This window comes from Prinia subflava, chromosome 10 (genome assembly GCF_021018805.1).
Source record: "Prinia subflava isolate CZ2003 ecotype Zambia chromosome 10, Cam_Psub_1.2, whole genome shotgun sequence".
Taxonomy (NCBI): Eukaryota; Metazoa; Chordata; class Aves; order Passeriformes; family Cisticolidae; genus Prinia; species Prinia subflava.
The window spans coordinates 9,312,645-9,330,009 of NC_086256.1; the positions used below are offsets into that span (position 1 = coordinate 9,312,645).

General features: G+C 41.0%; 1 protein-coding gene across 3 annotated transcripts in view; it reads left to right on the forward strand.

Annotated features, from left to right (window-relative positions):
* The first annotated feature begins 750 nt into the window (after window positions 1–750).
* The window catches only part of TESK2 (testis associated actin remodelling kinase 2), a 79,455-nt gene continuing 62,840 nt past the window's right edge, over window positions 751–17,365 (forward strand). Inside the window, exons 1-3 of one of the 3 annotated variants that reach the window (XM_063407194.1) lie at window positions 751–975; window positions 2,486–2,544; window positions 8,614–8,914. In XM_063407194.1, coding sequence (XP_063263264.1) covers window positions 8,696–8,914 — 219 coding nt within the window. In that variant the 5' untranslated portion in view covers window positions 751–975; window positions 2,486–2,544; window positions 8,614–8,695. Of the gene's footprint in view, window positions 976–1,075; window positions 1,096–2,485; window positions 2,545–8,613; window positions 8,915–17,365 lie in introns of those variants that run through there. The other 2 variants (XM_063407193.1, XM_063407195.1) reach the window with 2 other exon arrangements.

The window sequence follows — 17,365 nt, forward strand, 5'->3', positions numbered from 1 at the left end:
GACCGACACCGGGAGCGGGGGCAGAAGATGGGAAGGACGGGAAGAGAAAACGCTGAAGTTTCAAGTGCTGGAGAGAGGAGGAGACCAGAGAAAGGCATGAGTCCTGTGGGAAACGCAGCAGGGCACGGGTAATTAGAGGAATAACAGCAAGGTTACCATCAGGGAGCCCAGCTGCGGTCACCGAGGGCCACGTGCGAAGGGCTCAGGGATGCGGCAGGGGCAGGGGCAGGGGCAGGGGCAGGGGCAGGGACCGGGACCGGGACCGGGACCGGGACCGGGACCGGGACCGGGACCGGGACCGGGACCGGGACCGGGACCGGGACCGGGACCGGGACCAGCCGCAGGTTCGGGACGGCCGAGTGCCCGCCCCGCTGACAGCTTCAGCCGCGCTCGCTATGAACACACGGTGATTGGCTGTCTAGCCCGTCCATCACTGCTCGCCCCGGTCTCCTACTGGCTGATTCTCTTATTTATAACCCGCCCTCAGGAGATGACCAATGAGGGCGAGGCGCCCATAGCAACGCCCCCTCTCCTTCCTGCCGCTGCCTCCCTCGCGTCTCTCGGGAGTTGTTGTGCTCCTGTGATTGGTCGATATGCGTGTCGCTCAAATGCTCATGACCAATTGGAAAGTGGCACTCACGTGGACTACCTGCTAATCTCTCCGCCCTGTTTCCTTTTTCCATTGGTCTAGAGACACTGTCCATCACACTCCCCCTGACGCCGATTGGTCGGTGGGGAGGGGCGGCTCCCGGCCGGTTCCCGCCCCGGCGCTGTGGGCGGTGGGGCTCGTGAGGAGGAGGCGGAGCCGGCGGTCGCGGCCCCGGGTCCCGCAGCCGGGCTCCCGCCTCACATGGGGGCCCCGCGCCGGCCGCAGCGGCGGGGCGGACCCGCGCCGGGGTGCTGAGGGGCCGCGGGTGGGGGATGCGGCCATGAAAGCCCGCGCCGCCCGCGGGCCCTGCAGGCGCCGCCGCTCAGGTAACGGCCGGCGCGGGGGCGGCGCGGGGCAGGTCCGGGCGGGTCGGCGGCGGGGAGCGGGGAGCGGGGCCGCTCCGGGGAAGGGGCTCCCTGCCGGCGAAGGGGTCTCAGTGCGGTGAGGTGAGCGGGGCGTTCCGGGGTGCAGGTGCGCGGAGGGGCCGCGTCCGCCCCGGCGGCGGCAGGTGAGGGGCGGCGGGCGCTGCGGGAAAGCCGCGCTCGGATCCGGGGACAAGGGTCTGGCAGCGCCCGGCGCGGATCTTTGCCCGGCCAGGATTGCCTTGGAAATGTTCGCTTTGCCAAGAGGTGTGAGGGCTTGGCTCGGGCTTTGCTGTTTAAATGCTACCCTGGAAGAAAGAGTACGTGAATCACGCGTTAATGACAGGCTCGAGTGTTTAAATGTATGTGCATATATGTTTGCTTTATGGCCTTCAGGTGAGACGTGCTGTATAAATGTAGATGGTCACTCTTAATGTTGTATTCCTTGGAGGGTCAGAAGGGTTTTTGCTTGAAGTCCGGGGAACTTTCCACTTGGGAGTTGCTGTAAGTGCTGCTGTAATAGTTGAAAGCTGCAATTTCAAGAGTAATGAATTGAATTTGGAGAGTACTGAGCTGACTTTTATTTAAACCTTTCTGTTTGCCCTTCTAAAAAAAGCAATAGCTAACTTTTAGACTGGTTTATGAGAAGCCTTTGTGCTTCGACTGTTTTTTGGTTGGTTTTTTTTTTTTTTTTAAGGGATCATAGTTCTAGCATATTTTATTGTCTGCAAAATCAACAGACTTACAGTACCATGGACATAATTAGGCACTGGAATTTGCAACCTAAGATAAGATTTTTATGAGAAACTCTGACATGCCCTGTGGATTGGTCATAAACCTTTCCATTTAGTCATCATCCTGGGAAATTATTGTTGCATGCCAATAAATATGTCATTTTCTGATTCTTGCAGTGTTCAGCTGTAGACATGGCTGAGTAATTCCATTGTCCCTTTGTGGTTTGTGTAAAACTTTCATGCAAAACGAGTAGTTTAAACTGAAGGCCAAGTTCAGTATAGGCAAACTGTATTTCCTATAGGTGGCAAGTGTGTGCTCTCCTGTGTTTTTTTGCTTTAGTTTTGTGGCTTTTCATTGGGATGAACAGCTGGCAATTGGACCAAGCACAAATTAGGGCCTACAGAGCAATCCTTGCTTCGGTTCTTCACATTTTTGTGACTGTGCAAGCAGGGACAGAGTTAGTTCAAAAGAGCTGCTCTGGTGGCACAGGCCTCCTGTAACCTAGTTATACCCTCTAATTCCAGATATTTGCTTTTGCCATTGTAATCCTTTATGCAAATGGTTTCACAGACTCATGAAAGAAATGCAGGGCTAAAGGAGGGGACTGTTGCTTCTGTGTCTGCTGCAGAAAAGAATGAACCTGTGGTTCACTTGCATCATAGGTTCCCTTTCTGTATTTTTCCTGTAGCAACAACCATGCATTTGCACAATGGCAAAGCTCTTTATTATTTCCTTGCAGTGTGGCATCTTGCAAGCTGGCACAAAAATAAGAGCTCTGCTAGGCAAGATCAAAAAAAGGTGAATGGTCACAATTTTTCCTTAAAGCCCTCTTCCTGCTTATTAGTTCCCTAACATATTCATTTGGAGCTGTGTGTTCATCAGTAAGTCCATCTAATAATCAGCAACTGTATCACACCAGCTCCATCTGTTGTCTGTTGCCAAGTCTTCTTTCTGACTTAGATTGTAAGCTTCTTTTCATATGATCCTGTCACTTTTTGTTAAGTTGAACGCATTGCTGGTAGTGCCTAAGCCACTTTCTGGTTGCACTGGAGAAATGTAACAGGTTTTGCAGCCAGGGCTGGAGCTGGCTGAGGTAACTTTGCTTTTGAAGGCTGACCTTGTACACTGCAGCTCCGTGGCTCTCAGGCTATGAGTTACGTGTTTTCCACTGTACAGGGAGCTTCAGATTGGTTTGTAAATACCAGCAGACATCAGTGTCCACAGTACCTAAAGAACAATGGGTTTGGAAGCCCTGTCCTCTCTTCAAAAAGTCATCAATTAGTGAAGACTGTGTAACTGTTTCGTTTGTGCAGTCCTACTGCAGTAAACGAGGTACTTGGTGTTTCACTGTAAGGTGAAACCAGTAACTCAGGATTTTTGCTTAATAAGGGTAGGCTACAGAATGTGTCTTTAATATTTGTGGAGATGATACTTTTAGCTGGAAAATACAAATATTGACAGCCTTGTGTGGTGATGCATAAATATAAGGTAGTGTCCAAGAGTTGTCAGTCAGGTATGAAATTCAGCCTGTTTACTTTGTCTTCATCCCTCTTTCAGGCATTCGTGTTCTCTTTGCTTTGCTTTGCTGTTCTGGATTGTCTCACTGGCTGCATTGAGACAACAAAAGTTGCTTCCAGTCTCATGTGAAACCCTCAGTGCTAATAGAGCTGTCAGCCCTCATTGCAAGCCCCGTGGAGAGGCTGGGGGGAAATTCTCAGATTGAGATGTTACAATACCTGTTGGTATTAGAAGGCTTTGATTCCCTTTCTGTTTGTTAGGAGCTCAGCAAATGTCAGCCTACTAACACCTGGAAGGCACAAGCAGCTTCTCGCTGTCTCTGTTGGGCTGGGTTTTGTTAAGCAAACATAATGTATTAAAATTATCCATTTGAAGCAGCAGCTGTGTCTTGTACATGATCTACTTGAGTGGTTCTTTACCGATGCTCTGTAACCCGGCTACAGCCTGTCTGCCCTGTGGATTGGAGTGACTGAAACCAGGCTAGGACAGGAATGGATTGTTGCAGGTAGAGCTTTAGTTTGGTATTGTAATTGGACCCTAGAAAATGCTGGTAATTACACTGTGGGCAAAAAGATCAAGTAGCTTTGTGTTTGTTTGTGAGTTTTTAATATTCTCCCTCAGTTATATTTGCCTTCTAAATATGTGCTAGAATTTTTGCCTATGCCTGATGAAAATATTTTTAAACCTACAACCTTGGCCCTGAATCCTGAGCTCTGCAGTAATAGCTGGTCTCTCTTACTCATTTCAAACTTGGCTACAATCACAAAATAAATGAACTGTTTGTTTCAGCTTAGCCTCTCGTGGAGGTTTGTTTGCATTATAAAACCATGATGCAGTTCAGCAGACTTGCAGTTTCTGGAGTGGTGTAGTAGGGCTAATGCAGGTCTCTTCTGAGGAATGTCAGCCCTAGTCTGCAGGAAGCTTAAGCTATGACAGTACTGGCTAGAGCTGGGAATTATCCTGTGCAGAGGAGATGAAATTAAAGCAAAATGTCATGTAAGTGAAAATAGAAAATATTGGGATTTTCATGTTCAAATACAGCATTTTAACTAAGACTATAAACTGAACCTAAAGACATGTCCCATAAAGTAGTCAAAAAAGACTTCAGGTTCAGGATGAGCTGGGCCAAACATAGCCCAAGCTCTGGTATTTGTAGCTACCTCATCTGTAAATATTTGATATTGTCTTCCTCTCAAGGACAAGAAGCTAAGTTATGGACAAACCAAGGAACTTTCCTGTTAGGGGAGCAAGTGACAGCACAGCAGCTGAGAAAAAAATTGATGTCTGGTTCTCTTTACTGTTCAGTTTAAATTATTGGATTTAATTTTTAAACATTTTTCCTTGGTGGGTGTTTGTGGTTGGTGGGGGTTTTTTTTGGTTGTTTTTTTTTTTGTCCAGGCTTAGAACTTCAGTCCATTCAGTCTTTGGAAAATTTTGTTCTTTACATTTATTTGAAGTCCTTCTGAATTTGCACAGTATACAGTGAAGTCTTCTTCCCCCTTGAGTTAATATTTTGTTGAGTGACACTTGCCAGAATAATTTCTTTAATTCTTTTGTTTTTGTAGTGCTGGCTGTTGAAACTTCATCAGGCTACAAGTTTAAATAGTTAACTCTTGGCAAATGACTTTTGTCAAAGCTTTGGCATCTTGTTCTTCAGAAAACCTTTTCAAATTAATAACATGCGCCTGCCAGATTTATTGCTTTCCAGGCTGAGTGCCTAGCGACGGTCTCTGTGTCTAAAAATGGTTGTTGTTATTAGGGCCATCTTTCAGGAAACAGTGAGTTTGACATTTGAGTGCAAATATGCACATATTTATAAAGATACTGAGGACAGAAAACCTCTTAGCAATGAGCTGAAATGTTTTTGGAAGGATCTTTTTATACTCTGAGGCATAAAAAGGATGCTGCTGAAGTTGAGGAGCCTTACCCATTTTTATATCTATGAAGTATAAAATGTTAATTACTTAATTGCTACCTGTTAGTTTGACACTGATGTTTAGGGTATAACTTGATGTGCTGTTGTGGGGTTTCCATCTTTAAATAATTGCAGGCTCAGGCACTGGTTTTGAAAGGTAAAACTCTAATGAATCAAATTAATGCTAATAGTAGTTGTATTTGTAGTAATTTCTGTGCTTAAAAATCAATGCATTCATTCAGTGAAGAAACTGATCTTAATATAATATTAATATGGATTTTTTTCTTTCCTTCAAAGTATTAGTAAGTTTTAGTAAGCCAAGAAATTAAAATGTGGTAGGGCATGAAATGTTCTGAAATTATGATTTTTTGAAATGTAAGAAATGGCTGAATAGGGCAGATAGGCATTTTGAGAGATGAGTTTCAGAATTACTTTGGTGTTGGTAGAGTGGGATGCCACTCTGTTTTTCTTGTATAGGGGTGTCAGAAAAATTGTTCTGAAAGCTGAGAATTTATTAGAAAATGTTTTTTTCTAGTGTGTAGTGTCTTTTAACTGTCTATTGAGCACAGCTTAAGAGTTTTTAAGCTGAACCTTAATATGAAAAAAACCACCCAACAACCTTTTAGTTGGTTACAGGATTTACAGGATAGTCTTGGCTTCTGTTCAGTGCACTTTAATTAATCATACAAGGTAGTAAATTAAAGTACCTCAGACTGACTTGACAGTCAATTAAACCTTGGTTGATTTCATTGAAAATGTGATCATTAGTGTAATTGGCCAAAATGACAGGAGGCCCACTTGGAATTGTGCCCACTTGAAATTTTCCTCTAATTTTGTGTATGGAATCCTGGGCAAGAAAATGGAGCTGTATCCTAATAATTTCCAAGGATTTTGTGTAGCTGTCTGGAAAGTTGAACTCTAGCAGAAAAAATGAAGGAATGGGTTACTTGGGACTCCAGGTGGCAAAACCTTTTGGGGTTTATTTTGTGTGAAGTACATTGAATCTCTTCTCTCATTGTGGAATTTGTACAGAGTTTTGCTAAGTTCACCATGTGATTTCAATAAAAGGATGTGTATATGTGTGAGGGAGACGTTTTGCTTTGTTAAATAGCTGTAGAAACTGTGTAGAGGCCATCTTTTGTTAATGGTATCTGGATATTTAAGAGATTTGGACTTTTCTTTCTGTTTAATACTACTTATCTAACTTGATCTATCTTCCTTTAGTTAAAACAACAGCAGCCTTGCCTATTTTGTTTATTTTTTAATCTTTCTTTGCCTGAGAACTTGTAGTCTTTACTTTACTGGGTTGCAGTATAGATGTGTTTTTTCACTGGATTTGTTGGGGGGTTCTGCACTTTGTGGAGTGGTGATCCTCGGGTACCCTGTGATTCTGGGTTGTCAGGTTGTGCATTTCTGGGGGCAGATGCTTGCCTCCTTCCATGGAAAGTGTCTGGTGCATGTGGGTGCTACTCTGATGGAAATAAGTTCTAAAAAATTTAAAAACTCTTCCTTCAGTTACAGTAGGTTTCCTGATCAGTCTTCAAAGATTGCATCTTCTGATCCAAAAAATTAATTGTTCATACCATGGTTTCCTCTGTCTGTTCTCCTTCCATAGACAGTTCTTTCTTTATCTCCTTGAAAAGTAACCAAAGTATAGTTTGTCCTTTTCAGATCAAAAGGAATTATTTAAGCAGGCCTTGGAAACTCCCAGGCATCTATCTGGTCTGTAGCTGAGGAGTTTCTCTGGGCTATTTTTCTCCATCGAGGATATGTAACAGGCTTTATCTTCCTGTGGTGCTTCTGTGCCTTTTCCAGACCCTCAAGGCTCCTGACTCAAGAATATGAGATCAGAAACTGGATCCTGATCTCCTGTGTGCCAGTTGGCCGCTATCATCTGAAAAGTGCAGTAAGATCAGGCATGTGGGAGTCTGCATGCAAAATTCTGTAGGAAAAACATGATGTGGGATTTGACAGAGATTAAATTTTCATAATCATGCCTTGGTGAGAGTCCCTTATCCCACTGACATTCATTTAGAGAGGTGTTAAGATGTTTGAAATAAACACCGTTCTTTTTTGGAGCGGACAACCTCAAATTAATTCCAGACAGTTGAGCAGAGCTTATTTCTGCAAGTGGGGAAGGAGTGTGTGTCTGCCTGATGTGCTGGCACAGAGCATCTCCAAAAGTTACATTGCATGCATGGCGTAAGTAGAGCAGCACTGCTGTATTTTCAGAGGACAGCTGGTGTGCCTCTGGTTATAAGATGCTTTTCAAATGTAGTGTATTGTTTAGGTTCTGTACGTCTTTGTAAATAGAAGTGTAATTGCCTGCTCTGTGGTTATTTTTCTCACCTTTTTAAAAAATAATTTTGTTTCCTTTTCCTCCCTCTAATTTTTCATTCACCCTCGGGAAAAAAAGTATTCTCTTTGTTCACTTTATTCAGGTTTTGTAGGTGCTCACCAAATTGCTGTAAATGAACAGTGAAGTTTGGAATAGGTGAATAACCTCCTCAGTCTCAAGTTTAAAGAAAAAAAAAATTAGGCCACCTGTCAAGTTTGCCAGTCCAAGCTGAATTTAATGGGCTCCAGAGTCATCCTGATTACTTCACCATCCTCTTAAAAAGAGAAAAAAATCTTGGTCCCACTCTCTTTTTTCCCCCCTTTTCTCCTGCTTGGCAAATGTAGCTTGTTTCCTGTGTTTGCAGTTGAACTGAAATTAAAATAGCTTTAAAAAATGTCTTTGTGGGGGAAATTTGTCTGGCAGGTTGTTATAAGAATACTTTATTTTTGTAGCAGGGTTGTTGGTGTTTTTATGAATTTGGGGGCTAGGTGTTCAGTGGATATAACCTTGTGTTCCTACCAGGTGAGGAATTAGTCTTGGAGCACTCATAAATGAAAGCTTTAAAAACAAGGTTTGACACTTCAAGTGAATGACTTTCCTTCTGTCAATTGAAAAGCTGACTCTATCTTTTTATAGTTGGAGATCCCTTGTTCATTCCCGAAAGTGAAATAGTTTATTTCTGTAGCAGTAGATTAGTCACCAATTGCAACTGAAGTAGAATAAAATGTTACATTTTGTGGGTTTCCTCCTGCTCGGTTGCTTGCTGTAGCAACCAGAATTTAAGTTAAAAAAAGAACGGGTTGGGGGGAAGGGAATGAAAGTTGTTACCAGCTAGATTTTGAGTTCCAAACCTATTTGTCTCAGAAGGGCCAGAGGATATGGTGTTTCCATGAATCTAAAGGAGAACTGCATTAGATTGCTGTCTTTACTGTTGAGGTTGCATGATGGTTTGTTTTATCTCTGTGTTTTTTGTGTCCCTGCTTGCATATCTTTGTTCTTTTCTTTCTCTCTTAAACGGGTGTAAGCTTTGTTGGAGTCCTATCAAACTTACTAGATATCTTCACAGTAATGGTAATCTCAATTTCTTGTATTTTAGGATCCAACAAAAATACAGAAGACAGCAAATTACCTAAGATGTGAGAAGTCCTCCTGTAGTGAAATAAAATCCCGTTTTCACAATGGACCGAAGTAAGCGGAATTCAATAGCAGGGTTTCCACCACGCTTGGAGCGCGCTGAAGACTTTGATGGTGGCACTGGAGAAGGGACTGCATCCCAGATAGGAAGAGTTTGTACCTCTTCATACAGAGCCCTGATAAGTGCCTTTTCCAGACTTACTCGTCTTGATGACTTCACATGTGAGAAAATTGGCTCTGGTTTCTTCTCTGAGGTGTTCAAGGTGTGTGTTTAGTTTTTTTCCTCTCGGTGTTGATTGCTTCATGTTTGATGATGAGAATGTACAAGACTGTTGGCCAAAGTACTTTTCCACTGAAGTCAAGTGATGGTCCTTGTATTTGCTTCACTCAAAATGAGTGAGTGATGAGGAACTTTCAGGCTCCAATACTTCTTCTATCACTCTTCCAAATTTTCTTTTGTCGCTTATAATTTATTTGAGGAGCTGCAGAGCTTTTTTGGAAAAAAGAGAAAAGCTAAAAATAATTGGTTTATTTTTTGACCTCTGCCATGTATTTTTGCATTCATGTGGTGTTAAACACTGATGGCTGTTGATTCTCCCATATGTAAGTGTAAACGTCTTTAATTTAGCTGCTTTCTTGGTTTTGTGGGATGGTACACATTCCTTTGGTAGTCTTTGCCTCACAACACTTAGATCCATGTGTTAAGGAGTTCCATACATGGTTGCTGAATTTAGAACCACAGATTTTATTCCACTGAAATTACGATACAATTAACTGCTCTTCTCTTTTCCTTTGCTGCTTATGCCACTCTAACTCCAATAATCAGAGATTGGTTTGAAGTAAATAATATGAGTGAGAAAATCTGATGTTGTCAGTGGCTTGGTGCTGTGAATGTGGGACATGGAAAAGACCTTTATAAGTAACTTGTCAAATGCAGTTTTACAGTTCTGGAAGTATTTCTGCTGCTCTGACTGCTCTGGTAAGGTTTATTGTAGAGGAACAGGACATTGAGTTGTCTTTCAGGCATTGAAAAAATATTTTGTTTCTTTGTTCTACTTCCTGGCTTTACATGAAGTTACTCTTCATGTTGTTTCCATTTCAGTGAAATGCCAGAAAATTATCTTACAGTATATTATGTCCATTCCATGACAGTTCATGTGTTTTTTTCCTTGAAGTTAAACCAAAAAACCTTTTATCCAGTTTTATTGCTGTAAATAGATACCTGCATGAGAAAACGGAAATTATTTTTATATTGCTTTAATACCCAAAGGCATTGAGATCTCCATGTATCTATTTTCTCTTATGTAAAGGCAAGTCACTCGACAGAAGTTTTTCTGTTTAGCTAGATATATGTTATTTTAGTTTTCACTAACGCAAGTTTTTAATTCTTTCTAATGGGTAGACATGAAGAACTTTATTTGGGGTGTGTAGGAGACTCAGTGCAGGACATTTCTTTATGAAGCCAGCTCTTGTAACTGTTGAAAACAAAGGTTTGTTTGGTGTTTTTGTTTGTTTGGTTTTTGTCTTATTTGCCTGTTTGGAAAACTTTCTGTAATGCATTTTGTAGCAACTGGTTTTGTGTGGAGACATTTTCTAATGTCAAATGTTTTAAAGTCCTGTATGTTACTGTAATTCATCTTTTCAGCTGCTATAAGCTGCTGTGCTATGTATAAAGGTACCAATAGACTTGGTTGTGTCTGAATAACTAGGAAATAACAGACCTTGTTTGACTTGTGAGAATGTCAGAATTCAGGTGGAGGGAAAAAGGTAGCTAAAAGTAAAGATGAATTTCCAGCTTTCACAGTAATTGATTAATTTGCGAATTTGTTGATTGAGAGAAATCCTTGATACCCAGTTTATTTTTATGTGCATAAACAAATCCTTTAAAAACCTTCCCCTGCTATTCACCTTTGCAGTGAGCTAAAGCAGACATCCAAGGTGTTGGATAGAGTTGGAGGCATTACTGTGGGAGCGGTGGTGGTAGTCTGAGTATCTGGTGTCTTGTTTTCACAGAGCAACCACAGTCCCCCTGCAGGCACACACTGAGTGATAAACTCTTTTCTTTTGCATCAGTTTCGACCAGAGCTCTGCAGTTCTGGCGAGAAGGGGTGAGAATGCATTACAGCTTTATCACAGATGCAGTTCCAAACTCATTTAAGCAGGCTTCTGTTCTGCTGCTTTATCAGCCTGACCACCTCTGTCATTAATCCAACTGTGCTGATGATCAGATTTCATGTGAGAACCTTGATGTGCTTCCAGTAAGGAGAGCCTCGTGGCCTGACATAGTTAAACTTCAGTCTGATCTGCAGGCTCACAGCTAAATGATTGCAGTTGAGAAAAATCCAGGGTAGTTCTAAACTTACTGTGTAAGTAACTTTACTAGAACAATGAAGCCTTCCCTTTAAATCATCAAAGGTGTCTCAAAACTGACCATGTTTCCCGAGCTTTTTCAATAATGTATTTGTCTGTTGTTTTGTATCATACATTGGGTTCACTCAAGTGATTTAGCAAAGAATGCTTAGACTGTTTTAAGGGTTTGGAATTTTTGGTTTGCTATGTGGCTGACTATTTTTTCCAGTGATTTCTTCTCCTCCATCCTTTTCTGTGGAAACTTCTTCTAAAATATAGTCTGTTGTGATGGATAGAAATTAACTTCTCTTAACTTGTGAATAAGAGTATGTTACAACTCAGATGTGTTAACGGTCTCATATGTTATGAATTTCTAGTGCACTTTTATTCATAAATATATTAAAATCTGTGATTTATTCAGAACAAAGTATTAAACTAGTGTTTTGATTTTGGTAGCCATCACTATAACATTTCAAATTCGTGTTCACCTGAATACTAGACGTTACAGAAACTTGTTTAGAAAAACTGAACTTTGTCAAAATATCAGCAGTCTTGTTTGAAGCAGCTGACTGACTAGTGCCTGTTCTAAATTTCCATGGCAAGTGCAGTGCCCTGAGGTTTGCTTTTAAGATGGAGCTGGGCAGAAACTGTTTGTATAAATGAACAGCCATGATCCCAAACCCTTAAACTGCTAGTAGGGAAAACCAGCTGATGAAGCTGAAGGAATTGGGAGGGAATCCAAGCATTATACTGAAATAATGCATTGTATTAGGAAATAGTTACTGTTAATTATAAAATGTGTGACAGCAGTCAGACTAAAATCCAGGATGATCTATTCACATTTACCTTCAGGTTCAAGGCCAGTGCTAAGTATTCAAGTTGCTGTGAATTTCCTTCAGGTGTTCTTTTTGTCTCTGCATTCTGTAGCTGAACTTTTGAGAGAGACTGGAGATACTTGTGACATTCTAGTGCTAAAAATGGGCTTTTTGGAATTTATTATTTGTGTATACGTGAAAACAGAAGTCATTAATCCAATATAGAATTGTACAAGGCCAAGTATAAATACAAAGAGAGAGCATCATACTTTTGAATGTCTTAACATGATGGTGGTGGATGCAAAAGGCTCAGTATCCTTAGGGTATTTGTGCTGTGTGTGCTTATACTGTGAGGCCTCCTATTTGAATACCCTGGAGTGATGGTCCTCAATTCATTAATTAGTTGTTAATCTTTGTGTGGCCAAATTAATGTTCTCTGACTTTCGAAAGTGCTGACTGATCAGGAAAGGTGTGCCTGGCCAAATACGTACCTTGTACCTGAGGTTAGGATCCTGTTTCTAGTATTTATTTAATGTCTTCAGGGTGTTTAAAGATAAGCAGCATCCAGCTGTCTAATGTGAAAGGAGAAACGAGGCCTGAGTTCTGCTCAAGGGTGCTGTGAAGAACACATAGATAATTCTTTTTATCAAGTATTTGTAATGTTCTTAGGATAAAACTGGTAGTTCTGTTACCTCTAAACATACAAATCACAAATGATACTGGTTAGTGTATAATTTGTGATATTTTGTCTCATGGGCACTTTGTCATGGTGGTGGGCTTGTGATCTCTGGAACATCTTGTTCTAGACTGTGGGAGGTTTAAGAGATATTACTGATCTGGCTTTCCCAAAGTGACTCAATGGCAAGTTTGGGGGTTTTTGTACTTTTATGACTTCATTACCATTCAGATTGACATTTCTCTCTGTGTTTGTCTGTAATTTTGCAGGCCTTGAGGAGTCTCATGCAGGAATGTTTAATGTCACTTTCTTCTGTTGCCCCTGACCTAGGTTTGACAGGACTTGCTAACTAGAATAACAGTGCAGAGTAGGAACAGAACAGTAGAGTAAGTGAGGGATTAACTCATGAGATTTCAGGCCCAAAAGTTATGAGAGGTCTCTTTGACCAAAAAAAAGGGGGTTTGTCTCAATGGGTATGGATATCTGTATCATGTTATACTTTGCCTGTTATGTCTCACAGTTGAACTCTGTCTAAAAATAAAGGCATTATGAACTTCTCAAACAGTTAGGGCTTGGAAGAGTTACTGGGTCATCTAAACACACTGCCACATCACCTAAGGTCGTTCAATTTTACCAGTAACTGGAACTTTGTCTAGTGCATATATTGGTACCACATACAGCACAGGTATACCTCCCTTGCTGTTTTTTAAATTCAGTTCTGAATTAAAGGTCTCAAAGACAATACCATGCCCTAGTTTTCTCAACAATAGCATGTGGAAACCATCCTTCAGCTTTGTGACACACTCTTCTAATGCACATCACTTGTTGCTATCATGGCACATTAGTACCTTATGTTTAATGGGTGTGCACCTCCTGTTCTGTAGCCTTCAATCCTTGTTTGCAGTGAAGGTTTTCATTTGGGCATGTTGATTTTTGCTCTGGTAGAGTTAAGATATGAAGTGGCCTTCACTACTTAGTAAAATAACATGAACAGTGTAATGGTCCAAACTGAAGAGTTTCAGGTTGTTTTGAGTGGCAGCTTCCATCAGGAGGAAGGCAAAGCAGAGCATGGAGTTAGGGGAGACCTTGCTTGGTTCCTCAGGAAGCTCCTGAGGAGGCTCCCCTGTCCTACCCTGCTTTGTCACATGTAGGTGTCTCTCAGCTGTCCCTGGCCAGTCTGTAACCTGGTTTTAGTCAGTTGTGGCACGGAGTCAGATGTCTTACACAAGTCTATGTATATTGCTATTGCAAAACATGTATACATTTTACTTCATCAACCTTATTACATAAATTGAAAATCAATGCAAATCTAGGCAGGGATGTTTTGAGAATTGCTACAGTATCCTTAGCTAAGCCAGGCATAAGTATTTCTGCTCTGTTCTTGGCAGCTGCTTTTGGCTTGTCCTTTAAACTTCCATTATAAAAGATTCTACAGCCTCCTTTGGTGTATCCAGACTATAATTTATTATTTTTAAATGATCCTTTTATAGATAGAACCTCCCAGTTTGAGTTGTTGCTACAGCTGGTCCTTCCTATTTGCTTATTGACTCTACTAGCAACTCATTACTGACAGAGGGTTCCATTTTCTTCTGACATTTAGTCAGAAGAGCAAGATGTCTGTGAGTGTGTGGAAGGAGGGAAGCAGATACTTGAGTAGTTATAAAAATGAGCATGCAAGGAAGGGAATGCCAGTTCATATTAAAAGGAGAATATGGCTACAAAAAGGACATGGAAAAGGTACAGGAAAAAAGGCAAGGGACCTGCTGCTTGGTTTTCAGCCCACGCTCAGCAAAATCCCACTGCAGAAGGTGTTGGAAACAGTGTCTCAGTGTTTGCAGACAACACTTTCCTGGAATGGAATCTTTATTAACTTGGGTTTTATCAGATAAACTGCACTGTGATATTTGAACTGTCAAAGTGTTTTAAATATAAATGTGACTCTGTGCATTATTGCTGGTCTTTGCAGGGGTGCCCAGAACAGAATTGGTTTGGAGCTCCCACCTGCAGGACAGGGCCTCAGCATTCTCCCAGGGCTCTACAAGCGAGTTCTTACCCTCCTCTGTGTGTGCCTGTTTGCTGCATAAATGGGATGTCAGTCTTCAAGGCTGTCAAGCCAGTACCTTCCTTGCTGAATTCTTTTGAGGAGGAAGTGGTTAATTGTCAGCATAAATCAAGGAGAGTCTGGGTATTTCAACTGGAGGCAAGCTTTTCTTTATTCTATCATACCCTTTTGATTATTATTTTAAAACTCCCAACATAAACACTGACAACAGGAAAAAGTTTATTTTTTTGTTAAACTGCTTTGCCACCAGACTTTAGGCCAACATTGCATTCTTCAAGGTGATGTTAATATCACCATAAAGTCACTTAATTGGGCAGAATGCTTGTATAGAGAAAGGTAGGAAGGCTAATGGTGTGTAGGTATTTATGTAACTGTTGTAGATGAGATGTAGAGTCTGGAACCATAGCTTGGTTGATGCTGTGTGTGTATCATGTCCTCAGCCTTATGAGGCAGTAACAAGAATTCTCCTCTTGGCATTAGTACTGTACTGCAGATAATCACACTGTTTGTTTTTTCCTGGAAACTAATTCCTCCCCAGTAGGCATAACTGCTTTCTGCAAATTCTGCTGAACATCAAGATTTGGCATTTTGTTGCTGTCTAGGCCTTCCTACCTCACTTTAAATCTTTATTTCTCTTTGCTTTGTAGATTAGTGAAGTCAAAAAGCATAGAAGGCTTCTTGTCTTGTTTTAATCCTTTTGTTGTGAGGCAAGAGCAATTTTATGTCATTGTGTGTGAACAACTCCTTAACCTGTTTTTAAAAGCTGATTGTAGAGATGACTGCAGTGGGAGGTGCCCAGGAATTAGTATCTCTGAAGAATTAATTTTACTGAGCAGGAGAGGAGTGGTTGCATCATAACCACACTGGACTGAAAAGCCTCCAGCAGTAGATCAGGCTGCTTTGACTTCCTGTGGAGATGATGGCCATGGTTAGTCCCTTTACCCAGCTGAGCTGAAAGGGCAGAAGCTCCTGGAAAAGGGATGGTTCAAATTTATTGAGGAATTGAGAAAGCATCTGGAAGAATTGCTTTCTGTCATCAACACTTTCCTCATATCTTCTCTATCTAGAACAATTGTCACTTTGTCTTGAGGAACAAAATAGTAACACTGTCCATTTAGAAATTTGAAACACAACAAAACCATCGTTCTGCATAACATAGATTTTCTGGTATTCAGATGAAAAATATTCTGAGAGCAGCATTGATAAAGTAAAATTTCACTGGAAATCTCAAAGCTTTCTCATGTTTTTCTTTGTCCCTGTGGCTTCAGTTTCAAAGTTCTCTCACTTTGTCATGTGTTGTTTTGAATATTTAGTGAAAGGTTTGTACTGGAAAAGGATCTTACTTGCCTCTGGAATTAGCAGCCTAATCAGAGGCCTAAATGTAAGTGTCTGAACATGTAATTTTCAAAAGAGTTGTAAAACATTAGAGGTGAGATTACACAGTGTCCACTTACCATGATATTTGTGGTACTATTGGATAGGCTTAAAAGGTACTTTATTTTAGTTATTTCTATTACGTATTTGTAGGAAACTTTCAAGTTATAGGCTTTAAATACTTTTTCAACATTGGAGATTTGACTTTTCTAAAGTTGGAGAACACAAGTTGTTAACTTGGTGTTAAAACATGAGGACAAAGAAACAATAAAAATTGGTTTAATAACTAGAGAAGTGATTCAGTGGATGACTTCAGTCTTAATGTGTTTGCTGTATAAAAATTGTCACCACAGTGTATAGACAGACTTACAATAAGGAAATAGTTATTTGAAGGTGTTCTTCAGTGTAATGACAGAGTCATGATAAAGCCCAGAGGCTGAAAGCTGTAATAAGAATTGTGCTTATTTTCAAAAATTAAGCATCTGTGGGATGCGCCTTACCAACCAAATTTTTTTTCTCACCTGTTGCTTTATTAGTGATATTTGTGGCCATCTTTATATTTTTTCAGAATGTTCTTGATAATGTTTGGTAAGGTGTTGAGGAGGTGACAGCTTCCAGCAGTATAATACCATCAATTTCGCAAAGTAATGGTGTAGACAATAGGATTTTTTTTTTAACTGATGTGTGGGTTTTTTACCTCTTGAGTCTGCTGTAGCTACATCAGGTGAAATGAGATACTTCAAGGTCTGCTTATGACAAATGGTGGCAGAAGCCATCTTTTTAGGGTGGAAAAGGATGAGTAAGTGGATTATCCTATGTTTTGGTTTTGCAGATATAATATTTGATCTTTTAGGCATGGAGAATATAGTTTGTGACTGAAAAGTGACACCCATTTGACCAGGGCTTATCTTCCCTCATTCAGGTGTAGAGCCATTGTTCTTGTCCCTGCCCTACTGTGGGATATGATGCCAGTTAGAAAAACAGACAGCAACTCTTCTTGTCCATGTATGCCTTTTGGCCTATTTTTTTATAGGATTGAATTTTAAGCTGCAAATCTTTTGACTAGTGGAGGAAGCTCACCTTGCTCAAGGTGACAGAAGTAAGGTAGGGGAGGCTGAAGGTCCCTGCTGTGAAGTTACAATGTTAAAACAAGCTACTCATTGTTTGGGAATATGTCACTGTATTATGTAATCTAGCCAAGGAGGCTAGAATAAAAACTGAAACTTCACTTCAAACTCTAGAGTTGTATCAGAGAGGTGGTTCTAATCTGTTTCAATTCTGGTTCTTGTCAAGAGTAAGAAGAAGCACCGTTGTGGAATTGAGGCATAAATGCTGAGGATGCTGGTGCTTCCTTAGTCAAAGTAGAACTCTTGTGAGTTTGATTTTTCTTGCACTGATATGTGAAGTGTCAGTCCTTTGGAGCCCTTTTTCCAACTGC